Source organism: Alnus glutinosa, chromosome 1, assembly GCF_958979055.1.
Source record: "Alnus glutinosa chromosome 1, dhAlnGlut1.1, whole genome shotgun sequence".
Classification (NCBI taxonomy): Eukaryota; Viridiplantae; Streptophyta; class Magnoliopsida; order Fagales; family Betulaceae; genus Alnus; species Alnus glutinosa.
In genome coordinates, this window is record NC_084886.1 from 96675 (window position 1) to 118678 (window position 22004).

Sequence of the window (22004 nt, forward strand, 5' to 3'; positions counted from 1 at the left end):
GACAGAAGTGCCTATTTACTGTTCACACAATAAGAAAAAAAAGTCAAGACAAAAAAAAAATGCCCATAATAATCAAATTTAGACCTGTTAACAGGATGTCACATGGCTTAAAGAAAAGGGATGGAAGTGGACACCCCACTAATAATATTACCATATCCTCTCAGCAGCAACATTTTTTGTTCTATGTGCAGAAAGAAAAGTGGCACAGGTGATCATATAACATTACCATATCCAATAGTGAATTTGATACTAAAGAAGAAAATTGAAAGAAATAAAAAAAATAATAATAATAATCAAGGATGGAGTAAGAGTGCAGATGAGGGAATTTCTTGCAGCGTTGGGGTACAAATCTGTTGACAGTACTTTGTTTAGCAAACCAGCCAATAGTGTTATCATCCAATTCCTTTGAAGAAGCTAGTGCTACCCAGGTGGTAATAGTTATGGAAGGAATTTTAGTATCTGCGATAGATGGCATTGGATGACATGCTAGTGTCTCAATTCATGCAGCAGTACAAAATTAAATGTCATTACTATAAATGTCCAAGAAAGGTTCAAATATCTAAAATAAGGCAAGAAATGATCCATTTTGATGAAAACAATCTGAACACTCAAAATCAAGCAGCAGACCTCAGGGCTTCACTCAAACAAGTCTTGCCAAGTTGCCTCTCAGCAATCTAAAAGCTTAGCATTCACTCCATCCCGTACAATCCTGTTCTCCTGTTAAGATAATCCATTATAACTTGGTGAAACCCCATTTGCGATCGACAATAATCTTTTGTCGTCCTGGAAACTTGCATTTGGCCCTTCAGAGTGCTTCCTGTGCATGGTTCCCATTTGCATCTTTGCACCTAACACAGAGCAATACCTGACCAATACTTACCCTTGCACAAGTCCCTTGGGGCTTCCCAAAGGCACCTCACATACCAGTTTGGAGCCTATCTGCTCCAGCACAAGAAAGCATCTTGTGGATTAGCGTAGGACATGGAAGGGATGAACTCTTACTCGAAGGTGGAACGCATCTTTTCCTGCATACTCATGTATCCTGATCTTCGGATCAGGAACACACCCCTACAGTATCTAGACTTTGGAAAGGGCTTATTTTTAATCTGCCGGGAACACTTTGCCAGTCTTCGACCCATTAAACCTGGGGCAGCAGAAAAGATTAAGGCTTTAGCAAGAGAGAGAGTTGTAGCAAGGGTACTAAGATCCACGTCACTTACGATTATATTTGTGTTTACAAACCCCCCACCCCCCCCTCCCCCCCCAAACAATAAATAAATAAATAAATAATCCAAGTTGACTAATATAACAACAGAAACACAAAAAAATAAGCATGTTCCCTCAGAACTGAAGACTAGTTTTCAACAATCACATTCAGACAAGGCTGAAACTTATTTATATCAAGTTCAATCATCGGGAGCAACAATCTGAAAACCAACAAAAAACCCACACACACAAGGACGACCGAATCAACTCAGTTAATTCCCCCGCCCCCACCACCACCACACACACAAATGACTAATATCACAACAGAAACACAAAATAAGTATGCTCCCTCATAACTGAAGACTAGTTTTCAACAACAACATTCAGACAAGGCTGAAACTTATTTATATCAAGTTCAATCATTGGGAGCAACATTCTGAAAACCAACAAAAAAACGACATACGCACAAGGACAATGGAATCAACTCAATTAATCAACACGACTTTTTCACATGAAGACGCACTAATGTACACATGCAAGACCAAACGTGCATAGAAGGCAAACAAGAGGTACTCAATTAAACATTATCAGCTAAATAAATCAACACTAGAAGCATGCAGAAAGAGCTCTCAAGGACAAAATGTGACCATAGATTGTTGAATATTTTGACAAATCAACACAGACCACTAATGTACACTACTATCAGAAACCCCCAACAAAAATAATCAAAAAGAACAATTAGAACGTCAAATTAAAATAGAAAATGCTCTAAAAGCAAAAGTCCAATTTAACCAAACTTTATGAACAGTCCTAAACTTATAAAACTGCGATAATAAATGAGGATTTAGATTAAAAGCTAAAACTACGATATTAGCTAACTTTATATCTTCAGTGTGACATATGAGATGACGGGTCTTGAACCTTCTCTAAAGCACTTTACCCAAAGAACCAAACACCAGATTTGCTAATATAAATTCAATGGCCCACGAAGAAACCCAAAGCTCCGAGAAGAAATGGGTTTACAGTGATAAAAAGGTTCTGAAACAAACATAAATCCAGACCTTTTACTACGAGAAAATCAGATATTAAAAGTACGACAAGAAACTCCCGAAGTGAATAACGATGACATCTACATCTGCCATCTGCGCATATCAGTAGTACACTCAGAATAAAAGAAGGAGAACACAAAGTAAGATCGCATTAACAAATAAGAGCATCTTCTTGGAGGAACATATTTTCAGTGAGAGAATAACAAACACAAATCGAAAACAGAAAGCAATCGCATGAATCCCAGTGATTCGTAGGTTACCTGCAGAAAGCCTGAAACGAGAAAAATGCGACGCCCACTACGATTTGATCACTTTCGCTGAACAGGATGCCCCTTCTCTTTATAGACCTAAATAACAACTAGCGACTCCAAAACCCTAACTTTACCGCTGTTTTACTACATCACAGTCAAAATTCAGTTAACCATGGTTCCCACTTTCCAATAACTTTTTAGAAACGCTTGGCCTACCAAATTTTTTATTAAGATAACGTGAAATTTATTTATTAGAAATGATTAAAATAATTAATAAAAAATATTATTATACATATTAATAAATAAGTTTCTTATCATTTTGATATCAATTTTTTAGTAAAAAATCTAATATCTTTATAATTTCTCATAATTTTGAATTTTTTTTTCTCAGCTCTCCCTGCATTTTAATTATTGCCCTTGACAGTATACTAATTTAACAACGTTAAGAGCATCCACATCAAGCTCTCCAAATTTTTTTTCCAAATTTAACCTAAACAATCTACTTTTTTGATTTTATCCATCACTTTTGAAACACTTCATACATCAAACTCTCTAAATATTTCTCTATTTTAATTATATATTGTATTTTTATTAGTTTGGACACCAACCAATTTAACTGTATGAACATCAAATTTTCCTACAAAAAACAATCCCACCACAATTGGCTACCCACATAACCAAAAACTTTAAATTAGGTTGCAGGATTTTCTACCAATTTCCATCCCACTCTCTTAAATCAAATCCCAAAGCACAACAATCACCAAAAATAAAAAATAAATAAAAATAAAAAATAAAATTCTACCAATTTGAAGACAACCTAGATCGAACAACTTTCAAAGGGATGAGGAGCTTGGTTTTTCTACCAATTTCAGAGGGACGAGGAGCTAGAAACCCAGATCCGACGACGAGGAGCTAGAAAAAAGGGATTTTCTCCGACAACGAGGAGGAGCTCGAATTTTCTACCAATTTCAGAAGGACGAAGAGCTAGAAACCTAGCTTGGCTTTCAACGCAGATCCGACGACGAGGACTATCCGGTGGTCGGATCCGGGCGCCACTACCTCACAAATGGATTCTAGCGACGTTCTCTCTCCGAATGCACGACACACCGGTGCCGTTGTTGCCGAGGAAGCCATGGGTGCCGTGGGTGCCGAAGGTTCCGCTAATGCAAGCTAGGTGTGGAAAATAAAATCTTGGACTTGGGCGTGAGTGAAGAAAGGGAGGAAGGCCAGAGGGAGATGAAAGTGAAGAAGGGAATAAGGTGCGTTAAATTTGGTGATAGAATCTGATAAGATTCATTTTGGTGAAAGAATTGAGAGTTTGATGCAGGAGAGATTTTTATAAGTTTCATCAATATTTGGAGAAAAGTTTGAAATACCGAGTTTGATATGGATGCTCTAACGCTGCTCCCCCCCCCAAAAAAAAAAAGAAAGGAAAATAATATTTTAAGTTAGAATAAATATAAATAAAAGTCTCAAATATAGCTCCCATATTTTGCTAATTTTTGCAATTCTATGGTATTTTATTTTCTAAAAGGTTAATTATCTTATAGTCACAGTAATCATACAATATACTATTACAAAAACATTATATACTAAAATTCAAGTGCAGGCAATTAAAAAATAATAATAATAAGAGCAGGTAAAAATTGAATGCAATAAAATTAGGGGTTAAATACCTTATTGGTACCTGAGTTTTGGCAACATTATGTTTTGGTACCTGAATTTCAATTTGCATCACAGATGATATCTCAGTTTTGAGAAAATACCAAATTGGTACCTCAGTCAAATTTTTCGTCAAAAAACAAACGGCCCGCTACGTCACTGCTACTTGGCACCATTAGGAACACGACACCTGTCCCTTGCGACATGTCAGAATCCACATAATTGCCAAATCACTCAAACACTTCCACATCACATACCCATGTCATTTACTGATTTTGGGGGAAATGGCAATTATGTGAGTGCTGACATGTCATAAGGGACAAGTGTCGTGTTCCTATTGGTGCTAAGTGACAGTGATGTGGCGGACCGTTAGTTTTTGTACGGAAAACTTGATTAAAGTACCAATTCAATCTTTTCTCAAAACTGAGGTACCATCTGTGATGCAAATTGAAACTCAGGTACCAAAAGATAAAGTTGTCAAAACTCAGGTACCAATAAGATATTTAACCCTAAAATTAATGCATTAGTCAAAGAAATTTCATTGACTTTGATTCGATGGGAATGTATGATTTTACGATACATATTTTCAGTAATTTATTGTTCGAATCTATTAATTTGGATGACAAATATGAGAGAATCCTTATTAGGCAGCAAAAACTTGTACCCTTCAACCTTCACGACAATATCCAAATTACACTTTCAATCAATGTATTTATCACATTTTTTGCCTAAATTACTAACAATTTGAATCCATAAATTTATGAACTAATTATGAGCTAATGTTTTAGATACTTCTCACGCTTTTGGTGGATATTAGGCTACACCATTTTTTTTTTTTTTTTTAAATGTTAACACCTTTTTATACTCGGGTTAGTCAAGCGATTCTCAAATCATTCCTTAAGATCTCTTAATGGTGGAACGTAACACAAGGTTAATGGCAACGTCGTATCTGGTAAATGTATAATAAATTCCTAAGTCGACGTGCGATTTGAAAATAGTCCTTCACTTTTTAATTTTAAGCATTTACTCCTTAACTTTTTCACGTTTTTGAATTTGGTCATTCCGTCTATTTTCCATCTAATTTTGTTAATTCCGTTTGGTTGAGTCACTGTTTGGCCACGTCAGAATCGACAACTAAGTCTAAAAACGACGTCGTTTCAATATTTCTTTTTTTAAAAAAAAAAAAAAAAAACGAATGATGGGTTTTGGCTCACCCCCAAAGGCCATGGGGGAGGTTCGGTCACACCCAAGGGCCAAAACCCAACAATTTTTATTTTTTATTTTATTTTTTGCCATGAGGTGGCCATGGGGGGTGGTTCGGCCACCCCCAGACCGTTCAAAGGGGTTGCTGAGCCACCCCCTTGGCCAAAATGGGGGTGGCTCACCTTTTTTTTTTTTTTTTTTCCTATTTTTTAAATAAAATTATTATTAAAAAAAAAAAAAAAAAAGTATTGAAACGGCGTCGTTTTTAGGCTTAGTTGTTGATGCTGACGTGGCCAAACAATGGCTCAGCCAAATGGAATTAACAAGATTGGATGAAAAATTGATGGAAGTACCTAATTCAAAAATGCGAAAAAGTTAAAGAGTAAATGTTTAAAATTAAAAAATGATGGATCATTTTCAAATCACGCGTCTACTCAAGAATTTATTATACATTTACCCTAATAGTTTAGTGTGTACGTGTCATTGAGTCAATACCAATTAAATTCACCACATCATTCAAGAAAAACAGAAGAAAATAAAAAGAAAAAAAATATATAATAAGAATAGAGATAACCCAAACCATCCCCAATTTCAAAAGGTAATTGGGGTGGTTCACTATCCCAAAAATTAGGTTGAAGGTGGTCGAACTACTTCTCTCTCTCTTTTATTGTCGTATTTTTTTTTTTTTTTTTTTAATGTATCATTTTTAAAATGATATAGCAAAACTAATTATTCTTTTTTTTTTTTTTTTAAGTAGCAAAGCCAATTATTGTTATTATTATTATTATTATTATTTTATAGATACATAAAAAGAAATTACATCATTAAAGGAAATTACAACAATAACAAGGGCTGGGCAACCAAAAATGAAAACTAGGAATGTAAGTATGCGGTGACAATGTTTTCGAAGATGCGGGCCAAATGATTTTTAGTACGAATGCTAGAAATCTGGGCCACAAGTAATGGTGGTTTGTGGTGTATGAAGAGTCTTAAGGACTCAAACACCAATACAGAAACAAACATGGAGAAGTTATGGAAACAGAAAAGCCCAAATAAACAAAGGGGAAAACACACACACACACACACACAATGGGTCACCGGGGCTGGGGATGGGAGCCTCTTGTGACGGCACGTGTACTCCACGCGCCAGCACGGGGAAAGCCTCTCCCTGGCCGTGAACGACGCCCTCGACCAGAAACCACCAACAGTGGAGGTGGGGGAAGGTGGAGAGGAGAAATAAGGCATTCACATGCCGGCGGACAAGGATCTGTTGCTAGAGTGTGCAAGTCACGCTCTGGTGCGTGGTTGTCCGGAGGTGACGCGGCTAGTGTCGGTGGGACCAGAGCACGACAGCGATCATGGTGGGGAGGAGCGTGTAGTGCTTGATTTGGAGGATGATCGTAAATCTAAGTATGAAAACTTCAACCTTTAATCCGCACCAAACTTGGCCTAAAACACGGTGGAGAGCACGATGGAGGATGGAGGAGACCCATGAAAGCCATGTTGATATGTAGAAAAACAAAGAAATGGACATGGATAAGGCTGGGGCAAACTCCAGCAAGATAAAGGTTACTGCAAGCTCCAACAAGATAAGAGCCTCATCAAAGGTGAAAGCACGGGAAGTGAGGGGGGTAAGAGAAGGAGAAAAGGAAGAGAAGGGGGCTTCCCTCCCATGGTGTTTCGGGGTTGGTGGTTTTTAGAAGAAACGTTTTAGAGAGAGGAGGGAAAGTTTTTTTCTCGGGAGGACCAGTAGCAAAGTTAATTAGTTAACCTATCAACATGTTCCAATAAAAGCATGTCTATCTCCAGCCAGGCTATTGGCCAAAATCTGACTTCATCATCACCTCATACACATGGTTAAAATACATGGAATGACTTGAGACTTTTTTTTTTTTTTTTTAAATGGATAAGTGGTTGATATTATTACTAACAACATAACACCTTACAAACAAAAGTTTGCCAACCAAAACCAAATAACTCAAAACATAGCTCAAAACCACCAAACAACAAAAAACAACAAGCAATTAAACCAAAATAGAGAGAGCAATATTCCAACTTAAACAAAGAGCAACATTCTCCCTAGTCTTCGTGAATTTTCCTTTTTCATAAATGCGATATCAAATGTCCCAGTAGATCAACCGAAGCACTTGTTCTTCATTTTTGGACCCCCATGGTGCTTAATTTCGTTCCTTGCCCGCCACACATGATAAACAGCATAATGTAAAACTAATATGCAAAGAACATCCCATAGCCTCTTAGTTTTCCATTGTCCACAGCCAACCTCCAGCACATTAGACCAATCAAGATCAAGATTACCAATATTACACCTCTGCATGCAGTTCTTCCAAATCCGAGAGCTAAAACTACATTGGAAGAACATGTGGTCTCAACTTTCAATTCCATGCCTGCAAAAAACACATTGTGTGTCTCCTTTATATCTCCAAACTATGAGTCGATCTCTAGTGGTAAGCCTATTTCTCACAGGCAACCACAACAAGAAAGTCTGTTTACGAATGGCATAAGAAAACCAAATGATAGGCCACCAAGGTACCTCCGATCTCTTCTTCCTCAAAGAATTCCAAGTTTCTGAATTGACATAAGTTCCTTTCTGAGCCACAGTCCAAACCAGATGATTAGAATCTCCTAGCTGGATTTCCAGGAGCCGAGTTTGGATAGTTACTAGCTCTTCAGAATGAGCTGGCTTCCAATGTCAATTGTTAAGTGTCGAATGTTGCACATTCAAGCCCCTTAACTTGCATATGTTATTTTTTTTAGCATTGTTATTTGTTTGGTTTTGTGTTGTTTTATTGTTTTCAGATTTTAAATAAAGATACAATTAATTTCATTGATTTTGGGTTTAAAGCACACATTGAGAAGACCTGGAAGATGTGGTTAAGTTAAATCAAAACAAGGAAATGATTAAATCGGAATTTATTCACTAAGAGTCAAAATCGGATTGGATTCAAATTTGGATTTTGAACATGTATCAGTGTTTTAATCATAACTTTCGACTCAGATCTCGAATTTCGATGAAATTTTATGGCGTTGGAAATCTAATAAAAAATTCAACAAATATGTCAGAAATAGCTTTTCTCTAATTCGGACGTTTACTATGCCAAAATCGCCACGAAATAAAAGACCGCAAATTTAGAATCATTTTCCTACTTCGATTGAAGTTTTAATCTCTTACTTAGACTAAAAGACTAAGTTTTGATTTTTCTTGGATTTCTAGATCTTTTAGGCCTCTCCTAGTCTCTATAAATAGACCCATAAGCTTCAAGAGAATGTGTGCTTGTGCTTAGCTTTAGACAGAAAACTCTTCATGGAGGCTTGACAAGTTGAAGATGAGAATAACATGGCAGGAGGCCATCCCAGCACCATGATGAGCGGCTAAATTCGTACTAGGGTGTTGATATAGCCATTTCCAAGTAACAATGGTTTAATTGTATTTTAATTTGGAATTTTCTATATGCATGATGATTATATAACTGTGAGAATTGATCTTAATGTTTATATTCAATCATTATGAATTTCTTATCTTGTCTTAGAAAGTCTTTTATATTGATTGAACTCTATCCTTCATATTTTATGTGATTATGTGAATGATTGTTATACAACGATTTTAATTGATATATGATCAAGAGGGTTAGATAGGTCATGCCTAGGGAAGACGGATTGTACTACACCCTAGTTTAGTGTAATTTAGGTAGACAGTTCGTACCAACCGAAGATGGGTTATACTATTCCATTGATTGTATGTATCCTATTCCATTGATTGTATGTATCCTATTAAAGACGTACCTAATCTATACATCAGGAAGACGGGTCGTACCGCATTTTAGTGGTTAGGTGAACGGTCCGTGCTAACCGAAGATAGATTATACTTATTCTTTAAAGGTAATTTCTTGACTACTCGAGTGAGACAATCCCTGTATCATGCACAGTACGAATTTCCCTTGTTAATTTATGATTGACCATTGTTATACGGTGAGTGGTGAAATCAATCCCTTATTCTTTCTCTCATCCCTACTCTTTTTAAATTAATGTTTCTTTTACATTTATGTATTTATTTTTAGAAAACAAAAATAAAATCAAACATATTTTTAATTAAGTTATATTTAATATAGAAAAGCTTGATAGCAATACCCATGCAGCCCTTGAGGTTCGACACCCTCTCTATAAGCCTTATCCTACAAGGACTTGTCCTATTGCGAGTGATTATTTTTATTATTGATAGATTTTGGTAAACAAAAGACCGCATCACCAATCTCCATTCCTTAGAACAAACGCGACTTTGGCATCAATGTTACTATGAGAATCATAGATTATTCTGAAGCCGAATCTCTCAAGTAAAGGCCCACATGGATGCCAGTTATCATGCTATAAGTGATACTAGTACCATCTCCCACTTCAAACTTGAGAAAACCTCTAGCAAGATGTCAGATTCTAAGTAGTTTCCTCTAATTCCATGAGCAATTTTGAGGAAGTTTGACATTCTATAAACTTCTCCCCATCAAAAGATGCACTTGAACCGAGGCAACCCAAATAGATCCAAACTTAGCAAATAAGGACCAAATATGCCTCATCATGGAAGAAATATTCAAAGTTTCTAAACATTTTAACCCCAAATCACCTTCGAACTTGGGGAAGCAAATATCACCCCACCCAACATTTGCTTTTGCTGACTTACCATCCTTACCATTCCACAAAAACTTATTAAATTTTTGGGAAATATCTTTTAAAATACTCTTAGGCAGAATAAAGATACTGGTCCAATAAACTTGTAAGCCGTAGAGAACAGAGGTAATCAACTGCAACCTTCTAGTAAAAGACAATTGCTTCGAAGTCCAAGAACCAATCCTACTTGTAATCTTTTCAATCAGCACTCTACAATCCGCAGCAAAAAGCTTGGAGGAAATTAAAGGAACCCCAAGATAACGAATTGGAAATTGTCCTTCCTCCAACTGCAGTTCAGCCATTAGGATAGCCTTCATCCTAGAAGATAAACCAGCATAGAAGCAATAACTTTTGGAAGGGTTCGCTCTCAAACCAGAAAGCTGTTCAAATTCAAGAAGAGCAACCTTCACAACTTTAATGGAAGAAACACTTGCCTCAGAAAATAGCAACATATCATCAGCAAAACAAAGATGCGTGAGCTGCAAAGTTGAGCATTTGGGGTGGAAATTGAAACCTGAATCTGATCCAGTGTACTCTCCCATAATTCTAGAAAATATTTCCATGACAATGACAAACAGGTAAGGGGAAAGGGGATCCCCTTGCCTCAACCCTCTGGCCCCCTTAAAATAACCAACCAAAGTTCCATTTATGGAGATAGAAAACCGTGGGAAGGTAATGCACTCTTTAATCCAATTTATGAATCTAATGGGAAAACTAAAGCAAGATAAGCAATGGATAATAAAGTCCCAATTAATTGAGTCATAAGCCTTCAAAAAGTCAATCTTCATTGTGCATCTAGGCTTCCCATCATTTCGGTGATAATTTCTCACCAATTTTTGAGCCAACAAGACATTTTCAGCAATATTTCTACCCGGAATGAAAGCAGATTGATTACTACTAATCATAGAGTCAAGAATAGGGAGCATCCTATTTGACAGGATTTTTGTGATGCATTTGTAGACTACATTATAGTAGGCAATTGGACTAAAGTCCCCCATAATAGAAGCATTCGACTTCTTAGGCACCAAGGTTAAGATGGTAGCATTCACCTCCTTTAAGAGCATGCCGATGTCAAAGAAACTTTGAATTGCTGCAACCACATCAGCCCCCACAACATCCCAAGAAGACTTGAAAAACTCAACCGTGTAACCATTTAGACCAGGTGACTTATTTGCTTTCATGCTGAAGAAAGTAGTATTGATTTCCTCAGTCGAAACAGCCTTCTCAGCCGATACAACAGGAGGAATAAGATGTCTAAGCCGAACAACATTCTCACCAGAAAAGATCATCTGAGTAGACCCCAAGAGCTTCTTATAAAAAGTCTCTGCAATGTTTTTAATCCCAACAATATCTTCTACTCGGTTTTCATTCTCATCATATAAGTAAGTGATGGTGTTTTTAGCATGTCGCCCTTTAAACACCCTGTGGAAGAAAGCCGAATTCTAATCTCCCAAAAGAAGCCATTGATTTATAGCCTTTTGTTTAAGAAAAGCCTCATCGGCTCCTCAGCTCTGGAGATGGAAACATAAGCATGCAAATATTCCCTTTCTTTGAGTAAAGCTTCAACACTACCAAGAGATTTTAAGACATCTTGTTAAGCTATTTCCAGGCACTCTCGGGCTTGGATAACTTTGCTTGTAATATATCCATAGCAACTAGAATTTTTGCCCTTCGAAATTGCTTTAAAAGCTTTTAGTTTTATGCATAGTTTATACATAGGGACCCCCCCTACAATCTTGATTCCAACTGGTGGTAAGCCAATCCATATACTCCTTGTTTTCCAGCCAATAAGTGAAAAACTTGAATGGCTTTGGGTCAAAACTAACCATAGTACCTATAGAAATGATTGCAGGAGAATGACTAGAAATTCCATTAGAAGGGAAATCAACACAAGTCCTTCCAAATCTACAAATCCATTCCTCATTCACCAATACCCTATCCAACTTCCTGGCCACAAAACTCGGACCTGCACTTTTATTATTCCAGGAGTAAAAGCAACCACTAAAATTTAAATCTATAACTTTTATATTATTCAAACAATCCCCAAATTCCAGCTTATAAGAGGTCAAATAAGCTGAACCCCATTTTTCCTCCAAACAAGGAACCACATTAAAGTCTCCACATAAAATCCAGGGGGTAGAAGATACCCTTAACTTCATGGAGTGAAGATTCTGCCATAAACATCTCCTATCGATAGGGTTATTGGCACCATACACAAAGGTTTGGTACCAACAAGCTTTCTCTTGATTGGAATAGAAAATGCAAGTAACACTCTGGTCACTTTTATCAACAACAGACACAATAAACTCCTCCTTTTTCCAGCAAACCCAAATATGGCCCAAGTAATGCTTTCCATAGTTGAATTGACAATCTCAATTTGGAAGCATAGAAGAGCAAATTTGCACAGCATGACTTTCCTTCACTTTAGTCTCCACCAAACAAACAATGCTAATCTTTTTGGTCCGAACAATACTCAAAACCTCTTTTTGCTTGGAGGGGTGGTTCAAGCCCCTCACATTCCATATTAACATGTTCATGAATGAGGCGAAAAACCCCTCATCAACCTCTCCTTTTCCTCCTCCAGTTTCCCCTTCCCTTTGTCAATTGAACAGGATGGACCAGGATCCAGTTCTGCATTAGCAACATTTGAAAAGCCTCATTTGACTTTCGAATCTCACTGTTGTCAAAAGTCCTACCATCAACTCGACCCAACAACTGAAAGGAATTGGACCAATGCTTACTATTATCAACAATAGATGCACAAGACTTATGTGTTTTCTTGGATCTGCTCACAACATTCCAAGTATCACCTACAGAAGGTCCTAGAGGATTAACTCTACCAATGTTAGGCTGAAACTGTGGGACACGTACATGATGAACTGGTTCTTTTCGACGCCACACTTCCTTCTCAATTTTAGTACAAGTGTGTGAGGCATGCCCAAATGTGAGTCGCTTTTTACATTTTATGAGCAGCTATGGATACTCAATCCCAACGTTGTTAATATCACCATTAATTCCTATGAGTTCTATTTCTTTAAGAAAATTAGCATTTACTAAGACTCGGGCAAAGCCAAGCCTAAGTTGCTCCACAGTCACCGAGTCAGCACAAATAGGCTTTCCTATTCCACTAGCAACATGACTCAAATAGGTGGAATTCCAAAATTCCATAGGGAGATTATGAAGCTTAATCTAAATAGGGACAGAGGCTAAAGAGAGCTTAAGTAATTGTATACTTGGAGCCCATCGACGAAGAATAAGAGGTTTATTAGCAATATGCCACAACTTCTCCTCCATCACTGCGTCTCTGATGATATCATTTGCAAATCGAAACAAGTAGAGGCCATTCTCCTACTAGAAAGCCTCTACACTCCCAAATGACGCCCAAATATTCTCCACAGTTCTCTTAACCACATAGAACAAAAGAGGTTTGTCCATAAACTGACAAATCAAAGAAGAAGACCATTTCGAGATCCTTTCCTCAATAGCTTCCTTAGGCGGCTGAACAATAATCCTCCCATTTTGGCGTTGAGGTTCAAAATACTGCAAAGAGCCTAAGGATTTTTCAGTTTTGAAGAGCTGCCTCCAATCTTGAATCCTTCATTTCTCAACATCTTTCCCCAACCCGTCTTCATCCTTCCGCACAGGAAAAGGAAGTGGAGCATTGACATTTTCCACCTGAGCATCCTTCGCGGGTACTTCACTGTAAAAGAACAGGGGAGCGAATCTCCATGTGATCTTCATCCTGCGACAAGGAACCATCAAGTTCTTCTAGAGGAAGACAACAATTCATCTCCCTACATTCAGGTATTTCACCTTCCAGAGGGATACAACAATTCAGCTCCCTACGTGCAGATACTTCTCCTTATGTAGTATTGACAATGTCCTCCGACCAAACATCCAGAGCAACCTCATTGGACTCATGTCCTCCAAGTGCACAAGGTTTGGTCGCTTTTTTCACTCTTCTCCTTTTCGCCATAATTCAAAAAGACCGACAGTATCACCCCCACCATTAATCCAGAAACCTGTTTCGGCAACCTGCACCGGCAATCACATTACCAGGCGCCCCCAAGCGAGTAGCAAAACCCAAATAGATTCCTAACTGCCACAGAGCGTCCTAATTGCCTTTGCCACACAAGCAAAAAGGATGAAGAATCTGTTCTTTCATTTTTGGAATGACTTGAGACTTAGACAAGATGTATCACTGACACTACTTCAAGCCCAAGGATAAGATGTGGTGTACAAAATGTGAGCCCTTTTTTTGAGTAATCTTCTAGAACTATTTTCTCACACACACAACCTTATGGTGAAATTGATGCCAACTGAGGCTGCATTTGGAAACTCTGTTGAAACCTATTTTTACAGATTTCAAATGCTTGTTTGTTAACTCCATTTCGTAGTACATTCTGCAAATACATTTTCTCTAACCTCTACAAATAAGCTAGAATGAGAATCTCCGAAACCTGAAACCTTCATTCTCATTTCTACTTCTAAATCTGGGGGATCACATGCACAACATTCAAGGCCCAACAATCAGTTGAAGCCTTTTTTAGTTTCTTTATCCTTTTTATTTTCATTTTTCTTCCTGAGACCTCTCCTCTCTTTACTTTTAACTTTTTTTTTTTTTTTTTTTGTCTTCCTCACCTATCAACCCCTCATTTCCCACAAATTAATCAACCTAAACTCCATAGTTACGAACCACAAGAAGGCGGGGGGGCTTTTGCGATGGTAGCCGAGATCCATACCACATGAATCTGAATTAAGGCCTCTCATTTTCCTCTCACTAGCCATGATTCACAGAAACATCGTCATTCTATTGGCACTCGGCAGAACAAGAAAAAGAGTTCAAACACCCCACAGAATATTTAAGGCAACTAAAAAATTGTGCAAAAATATCGATATAGAGAACTAAAATAAAATTAAAATAAAAATACAAGGCAAACAAATAAAGTGCTTGCAAAATTATATGATCAAATAAATCAAACAACAAATTGGCGACAAATAACATATTGGAATCATTAGAAATCATGATAAATGAAAGAGAACATTAATAGAATGACAGCATATACAAGGGAAAATCACAAAATTCTACAAAAATAGTAGCAAAGTCGAATAGAAGGCCTTATACGCTTCAGCCGTCAAATAGTTAAAGTTGTAACCGGTATATAATTAAAATTAGACTAAAGATAATTCAAAAGTTGTAGTAAGGCACAAAAACGAAAAATACAAAAGAGTTATTCTATATGTTATATAAATGTCTATCAAATAATGTGACTGTTTTTAAAATCACCATTTGATCAAATTCACTATTTGATCAATCACATGCTCAATGTTAATTTTAAAAGCCATCTCATTATTTGATGGACACTTAATAAACATTTATACGACATGTAGAATTACTCTAAGCAAAGCCTAATAAGAGCAGTGCTACGCTGAAGCAAAATTTTCAGAATTCATCCGGAAATTTTGTTCCGAAAATTTTGCTTCAGCCAAGTATTACCCACCCAATAATAAAGAGAAATTATTCATTTTCTTTTGGTCCTTATTCCATTCTCTTAACTTTCAAAATTAGCATTAATCTTTGGGACCTGTATTATTTCACAAATAGACTCCACCAATTCAATAATAATTTTAAAAAAGAAAAAAAATGAAAGAAAGATCAAAGAAAAATAGAAAATGTATAGCGCGTCTCAATAATAATTCAAAGACCGAGACCCTGAACTCCTGAAGGTGGTTTGCGGGTGTCTTCCAGTTTCTACAAGCAGCAGCAGTATTAGTTGGGCTGTGCTATATTGTTGTGGGCTAAGGACAGGGCCTCGGACCCTCCTGTTTTTACTTCGGCCTAGTGTTTGCAACTGGTGAGTGGTGACAAACACACAGACGCACACCCAGAGAGAGACAGCGCGCAAGAATGGCGTGGAGGGGACATCTATCTCGGAATCTGAAGGAGCTTCGGATACTGCTATGTCAATCATCCCCTGCGAGCTCGTCCGCTAGGTTCTTCATTTCTACTCTTTCCTTTAAAAAATAAATTAATAAATGTGTTATTTATTTTTATTTCATTGTTTACTACTAATGATAATTCGAAAAATATAATATGCAATATGCTCTTAATCTGCTCTGTTGTTCTGAATTTCTAAAAGAGCATTCGTGGAGAGGAATTACAAGGACCTCAAAACACTGAACCCTAAATTCCCAATCTTGATTCGCGAATGCAGTGGGGTCGATCCCCAGTTATGGGCTAGATATGGTATATCCTTTTCTTTTCCTCTCTCCTTTTCATTACTTTTTGTCTCAATTTCATTGCATATCATGACAATTTTCAGATTTACACGTCTCGATTCCTGTAATTTTTCTGATTAAAATATGTAAGTACGATTGGTGCAAATGATGTTAGATTAATATCGACAAGTTACAAATCTCGCGTTTATTTCTTCATTTTTATCAAGAATTATTTATGTGCATCTTCGTAAAATATTCCGTACCAGTATGCTGTAATGTTTATTCACCTAACCTACTTTGTTGAAATACGTTGTTATCCACCTCCTTGTCTAAATGCATTTCCTCCATGGAGTAGTTAGTTATATGATTTATGGGGTTGCAATCTTTTGTCCGCTAAGAATGGAGGTGATCAAGAGATTTTCGTTAATGGGAGGATTCTGAAATGTAGTGTTTCATTAAGGGCCGCTTGCTGGGAGGAAGAGCCTCCCTTTGCAATTTAGAGAGAGAGAGAGAGAGAGGAAATGAAGGAGTTGATAGGGAGGCAAGCGTCAGTGTGTGGGTTGGTATTTGCAGCCACTGGAGTTATAGTCTTGAATTTTCTAGTTTTTCTGCTTTCTGGTATTTTCTTCCCCCTTCTGTTATTTTTTTCATTTATTTATTTTTATCCTTCTTACCCTTCTCGAAATTTGTTGGATGATCGAAGATTGGTGGGGAATTTCTTTTAGAAAGAAAACATCAATTGGTTGCTCGTACGACCTAAACCTAACGGATGAAAGAGGGTTTCCTAAGGTAAATGCATCAATGAAAGAAAAAGGATGGATGATGTAGCCACTCAAACTAGCATGTGCTTGCATGGTTGAGGTTCTTATGTTGACTGATTTTGGTTGTGTCTGTTGATTTGGACTGTCACATGTAAGATGTGGCAAATGATAAATAGAAGATTATTGATGTTTGATGGTGAATAGCCTACGTTATTGATAGGATCACACAATAACTTAAAAAATAACTAGAGAACTGGATTGTTATTGCATTTCTATGCTTTATTCTTGCTGCTTTAAGGTCAATTACATTTATAGCGGATTGAGAATTGGTTTTTGTGGGAAACTAGCCGTTGGTGATTTGTTGAGGATTATTGCCTTCCATGTTTGTTTCCTGTATTCCATATTTGTTTTCTCTTGCCTTTGGTGGTTGTTACCTAACATTTCCGCCTCCTTAAGATCAACCTTGTCCTCAAGGTTGGAAACTGGGAAACCTTTTGTGTAGAGAATGAGCATCTTCCCACATGGCGTCCTTCGGGGGTAAGTTGGTCCATTGGATCAGCAATTGGGTTAAAGTGCGACCCCATTTTTTGTACTTTGCAACTCTCTAGTACTTGTAAGGGTGTTAGTTGGAGTTTGCCCGTGTCATCAAAGGTTGATAAATCTTGTGTCTGGCCATCAGTTCGGCCTATGACCCGTTTGAGGCTGGATACAAGGAAAACTGGATGGACTGTAGAGCCTCGGGATAGGTCCAATCGGTAAGCAATCTTGCCAACTCGCTGGAGGATTTGGAAAGGCCCATTGAATCGTGGGGCTAGCTTCATGGATCGGTTGGTGGCGATGGAGCTTTGAGTCTTTGATGGTATGGTTGGAGATGAAGGAAAGCCATGTCACCTACCGCAAATTCCCTTTCAATTCTGTGTTGGCCAGCTTGCTGTTTCATGTGGTTCTGAGCATCCACCAGGTGTTGCTTTAGGGTTCGAAGGATACTGTCTCATGCTGCTAAGGCGTTGTTCGCCTGTGTGATCGTCGTGGTCCTTGCTTCATACCCAACAAGCGGTGGTGGTGGGCAACCATTCCACGAGGTAGAACCTCCTAAGGGAATATAAGGTTTTCATGAGGCTGATCTTGAGCCACCATTGAAGCATGAATACCTTCATTTAAAATAATGTTTTTGGTGTAGAAAGTCTCAAATTCAGGATCTTCTGCTGCACGGGTTTCTTGAGAAACAAATTCATAGGTGCGTACATAAATGGCTTCGCAAGGGGGTCATCTTTGTTGAAGTATGGTAGGTTGTGTTATACCAATACTCCACCCATGTAAGCCATTTGACCCATTGCTTGGTTTGAGTGCTGATGAAGCACCTCATGTAAGTCTCTAAACAACAATCGACTACCTTTGTCCTTTGTTTGCCCATCAATTTGGAGGTGGTAACCTGAGCTCAGGTTTAGCTTTGTTCCGTGAAGACGGAAAAGTTCCTTCAACTTGCTAGTGAAGACAAGGTCTCGATTGGACACAATGGATTTCCATAAACAGTTCTAGGATTGTTACAGGATTTGGGCAACCTGTGGAGCTTGACTATATTATCCATGAAGGCTTGAGTGATGGTAACCACTGTATATGGGTGCTTAAGAGCCACAAAGTGGGTAGCCTTGGAGTGTCTATCCACTACTACCATGATGACAATGTACCCACGAGAGTTGGGGAATGCATCGATGAAGTCCATTGACAATTCTGACCATATGTGTTCTGGTATTGGTATGTAGCTTTGGCAGACCCGAAGGAAGCGGGCTGCTTCTTCGGAACATGGGGTGGAGGTGGTGGTGGAGGTTTGCAATTAGAGTGGCCTTCACTGGATTTGGTCTGCATACATTGGGCACTTCCGGAGAGAGGGTTATACTTGAGATTGAGAGCCAAAATAACTTTAGCCATATCCCTCAATTGTTGTTCAGCGTAGTCCATGAGGCGGATGATGTCCTAGTCCATTTTCTGTTGCTTCTGCTTATGGGTATGTACCATACATGAATTAGGTATGCTCTGACAACAAATGATAGGATCGTACCATAACTTAAAAAAAAAAAAAAACTAGAGAACCGAATTGTTCATAAATAGTTTGAGCTCGACTTGTATACACTCGACTCAAGTTTGGTTTGTTTATTATATGAAACAAACTTTAACAAAATTTAGGCTTGTTTATTAAACAAGGGAAGGCGAACTCTTATAAAATCGGCTTGACTTGTATAACTTCATTTTAATTATTTTTTATGGTATTGTTTTTAACTTTGTAATAAGAATATCTTAAGTATTTAAAAAGATAAAAGAGAACCATCTTCCTAATATAATAGATATAGCTAGAATACTTATGATCGTGAGTCTTGACATAAATATGTATGTAAGTGTAATGAACTTATATATATGCTGTAAAACATACATATAGGCTCGAGGTAGGGTTATTTAAGATTCTAGATAAGGTTATAAGATGTAATATAAATAGTTAATCTCATGATAATTTTTTCTGATTTATTATGAATATAGGTTGGTAACGTTGATGATTATAAGTTTATAAATAAAAATTAACTTATCTAATTAACTTGAATGATAAAATCTTAACAATAATTAACTAACTAATGATTAGTGTGAAATTATGAAAATAAAGTATAAACAATGATGATATTTACTTTAATATAAGAAATGAATAAGTTAATTGAGCAACTCATGAACAATTTGAGTTCATTTGAAAAATAAATAAATTGAGCTTAAACAAATTATCTAGTTCAGTGATAAATTTGAGCTCAGCTCATGTTCAAAACAAAAGAAACAAACCAAAAATGAACATTTAATATTTGGTCTAGTGACCATTAATGTTAGTTTAATTGAACTGTGTTCATGTTTAATTATGACCATTATGCAAGTTTAATTGAGCCAGATTCATGTTCGGTAATCTTCCATCTTTTGGCTATCTGGTTTGAGCTTGAATTGTATGCATTAGTTTCATCTACTTAACTTTCGTTTATCATACAGATATGGGTGTTGAGAGGAGCATTCGTTTGGAAGGCTTGACTGAGGCACAGATCTTTAAGGCACTTGAAGACCTGGTGAAAGTGGGGGCATCTCTTAAAGCCTGATAGTGCTACTATCGGAGTCATCGGTCAGTATGAATTGGAATAAACTAATATAATGGGAAAATCTTCCCAGAGACTTTTTTGTTCAATTGATCTGATGTGTTTTTCCTTAAAGATGTGTATTTGAGTACTCTGGATCTTTGTCTTGTAGTTTGATCATTTGAAGATTTAGCATCATCCATTTTTTCTCAAACCAATATACCTTCTGGCCAATGTTTGTCTACAAACAGTCGGTTCAATTCTGAATTTGACCTCTGGTTTTGGGTATTATTTCGATACCTGTTTGGTGGGTATTATTAATTGCTAAGTTATTCAAATTAAATAAGCCCTTGGATCAACGTTTTATTTATTTATTTATTTATTTTTTAATTATAAATAAACCGTACATAAGGGGGTTGTGAGAATCATTTAAGTCCGACTGAGTCATAGTTTGATCAAATCCCATCATGGCATCAATGAGAACCAAGGTGGTTTACACTAATCAGGCATGAAGATTTTCATTGCGGAATTCGAATCTATGCCCTAGTATGTACTTAATCACTTTGAAAATTTTCTTGGGTTGTTAAAACCATCACCATGGAGGGTGCCCTTGAATCAATTTGAATGTGTCTTCATGCCTCCGAAAAACACTTATAATCCCAGTGAAAAAGAAGAAGAAGAAGAATAATATTTAGGCATAAGAAATGATTTACTTGTTTAGTCTAAATATTTTCAAATAGGTTACAACCGTTTTAGTTCTATGTAAAATTTTGGGATTTAATTTTGGAAGAATTGTTAAATTGGTCATTGTGACGAATAATTCTTCTGGTTTTAAAAGTGAAAAATAATTGACTATTTTTCCAATACTTCAGTGGAGAGTTGTTGTTTTTTTTTTTTTTGGTAGATTAACTTTTTTGTTATTATTATTATTATTTATTTATCTATTCAAAAGGGAGAAAAGGGGAAAGAGAAATTTGTAGATTACCCTTGAACACTTTTAAATCCTCAGGGAAAGCAAAAGCTTACATGGCCACCCTGAATAAATTATTGCAATTAATCTCATAAATTGGGCTAAAGTGCTTAATGATTAAATTTTGAGCCTAAAATTTAATATCCACCAAAACTAATACCACAATAATATTAAAATATTCATTCTTTCAAAAAGATTATAAATTTAGCTCATCCTGATAATAAATCATTTATCATATTGTACTAAATTTTTTTTTTTTCATAATTTAAAGAATATAAAGAGAACTTCACTTATAACTCTTAATTTTTCATCACTTTTGTAATTAGGGTATCAACCTTTAAAAAATATCAATTTAGGATATCTATCTTTTAATTTTTTTTATTTTTTTTTTAATTTCAACATTCCGTTAGAATTTTTTGTTAAATTCTATTAAAATTCTCAGAATAACCATGTGTGTGTGTGTGTATTTTTTTTTTTTTTAATATATATGTTTTTAAAGATTCAAACATGTGTATTTTTGTAAATTCCGTTCAATTCTTACCAACACTTAAATTATTGCATTTTTTTTTCCTAAAAAAAAGGGAGAAGTATTTTGGGAATTTTTGACAGTATTTAACGGAAAATTCTAATAGAGTGTTGAAATTGAAATAAATTAAAATATGGATACCATAAATTGACAATTTTTAAATATTGATACTCTAATTGCAAAAGTGATGAAAATTCATAAGTTATAAATGAAAGTTTTTCAAAAATATATCATTCGCTAAAATTCACACTTCATTCATAAAATATCATAATCTTCCTATCCTAAAAACTGAGACGTATAAATCTCATGGACTGAAAATCGGGAGTATTACATAAAGCATCTTAGTTTTGGAAGGATGTTGTGGAAAAAGGAACTTGTTAGG

At 36.5% G+C, this 22004-nt stretch overlaps 1 protein-coding gene and 1 pseudogene across 1 annotated transcript; one reads left to right on the top strand and one right to left on the bottom strand.

Moving 5' to 3' along the window:
- Positions 1 to 269: 269 nt before the first annotated feature.
- LOC133858369 (large ribosomal subunit protein uL16-like) lies at positions 270 to 2670 on the bottom strand (annotated as a pseudogene).
- A 13115-nt stretch (positions 2671 to 15785) lies between these two features.
- Positions 15786 to 20344, top strand: LOC133858396 (NADH dehydrogenase [ubiquinone] 1 alpha subcomplex subunit 2). The gene is made up of 3 exons (XM_062293861.1): positions 15786 to 16042; positions 16189 to 16295; positions 20047 to 20344. The coding sequence occupies exons 1-3, from the start codon at positions 15957 to 15959 to the stop codon at positions 20148 to 20150; spliced, it is 297 nt and encodes a 98-aa protein (XP_062149845.1). The 5' UTR covers positions 15786 to 15956; the 3' UTR covers positions 20151 to 20344.
- The last annotated feature ends 1660 nt before the right edge of the window (positions 20345 to 22004 follow it).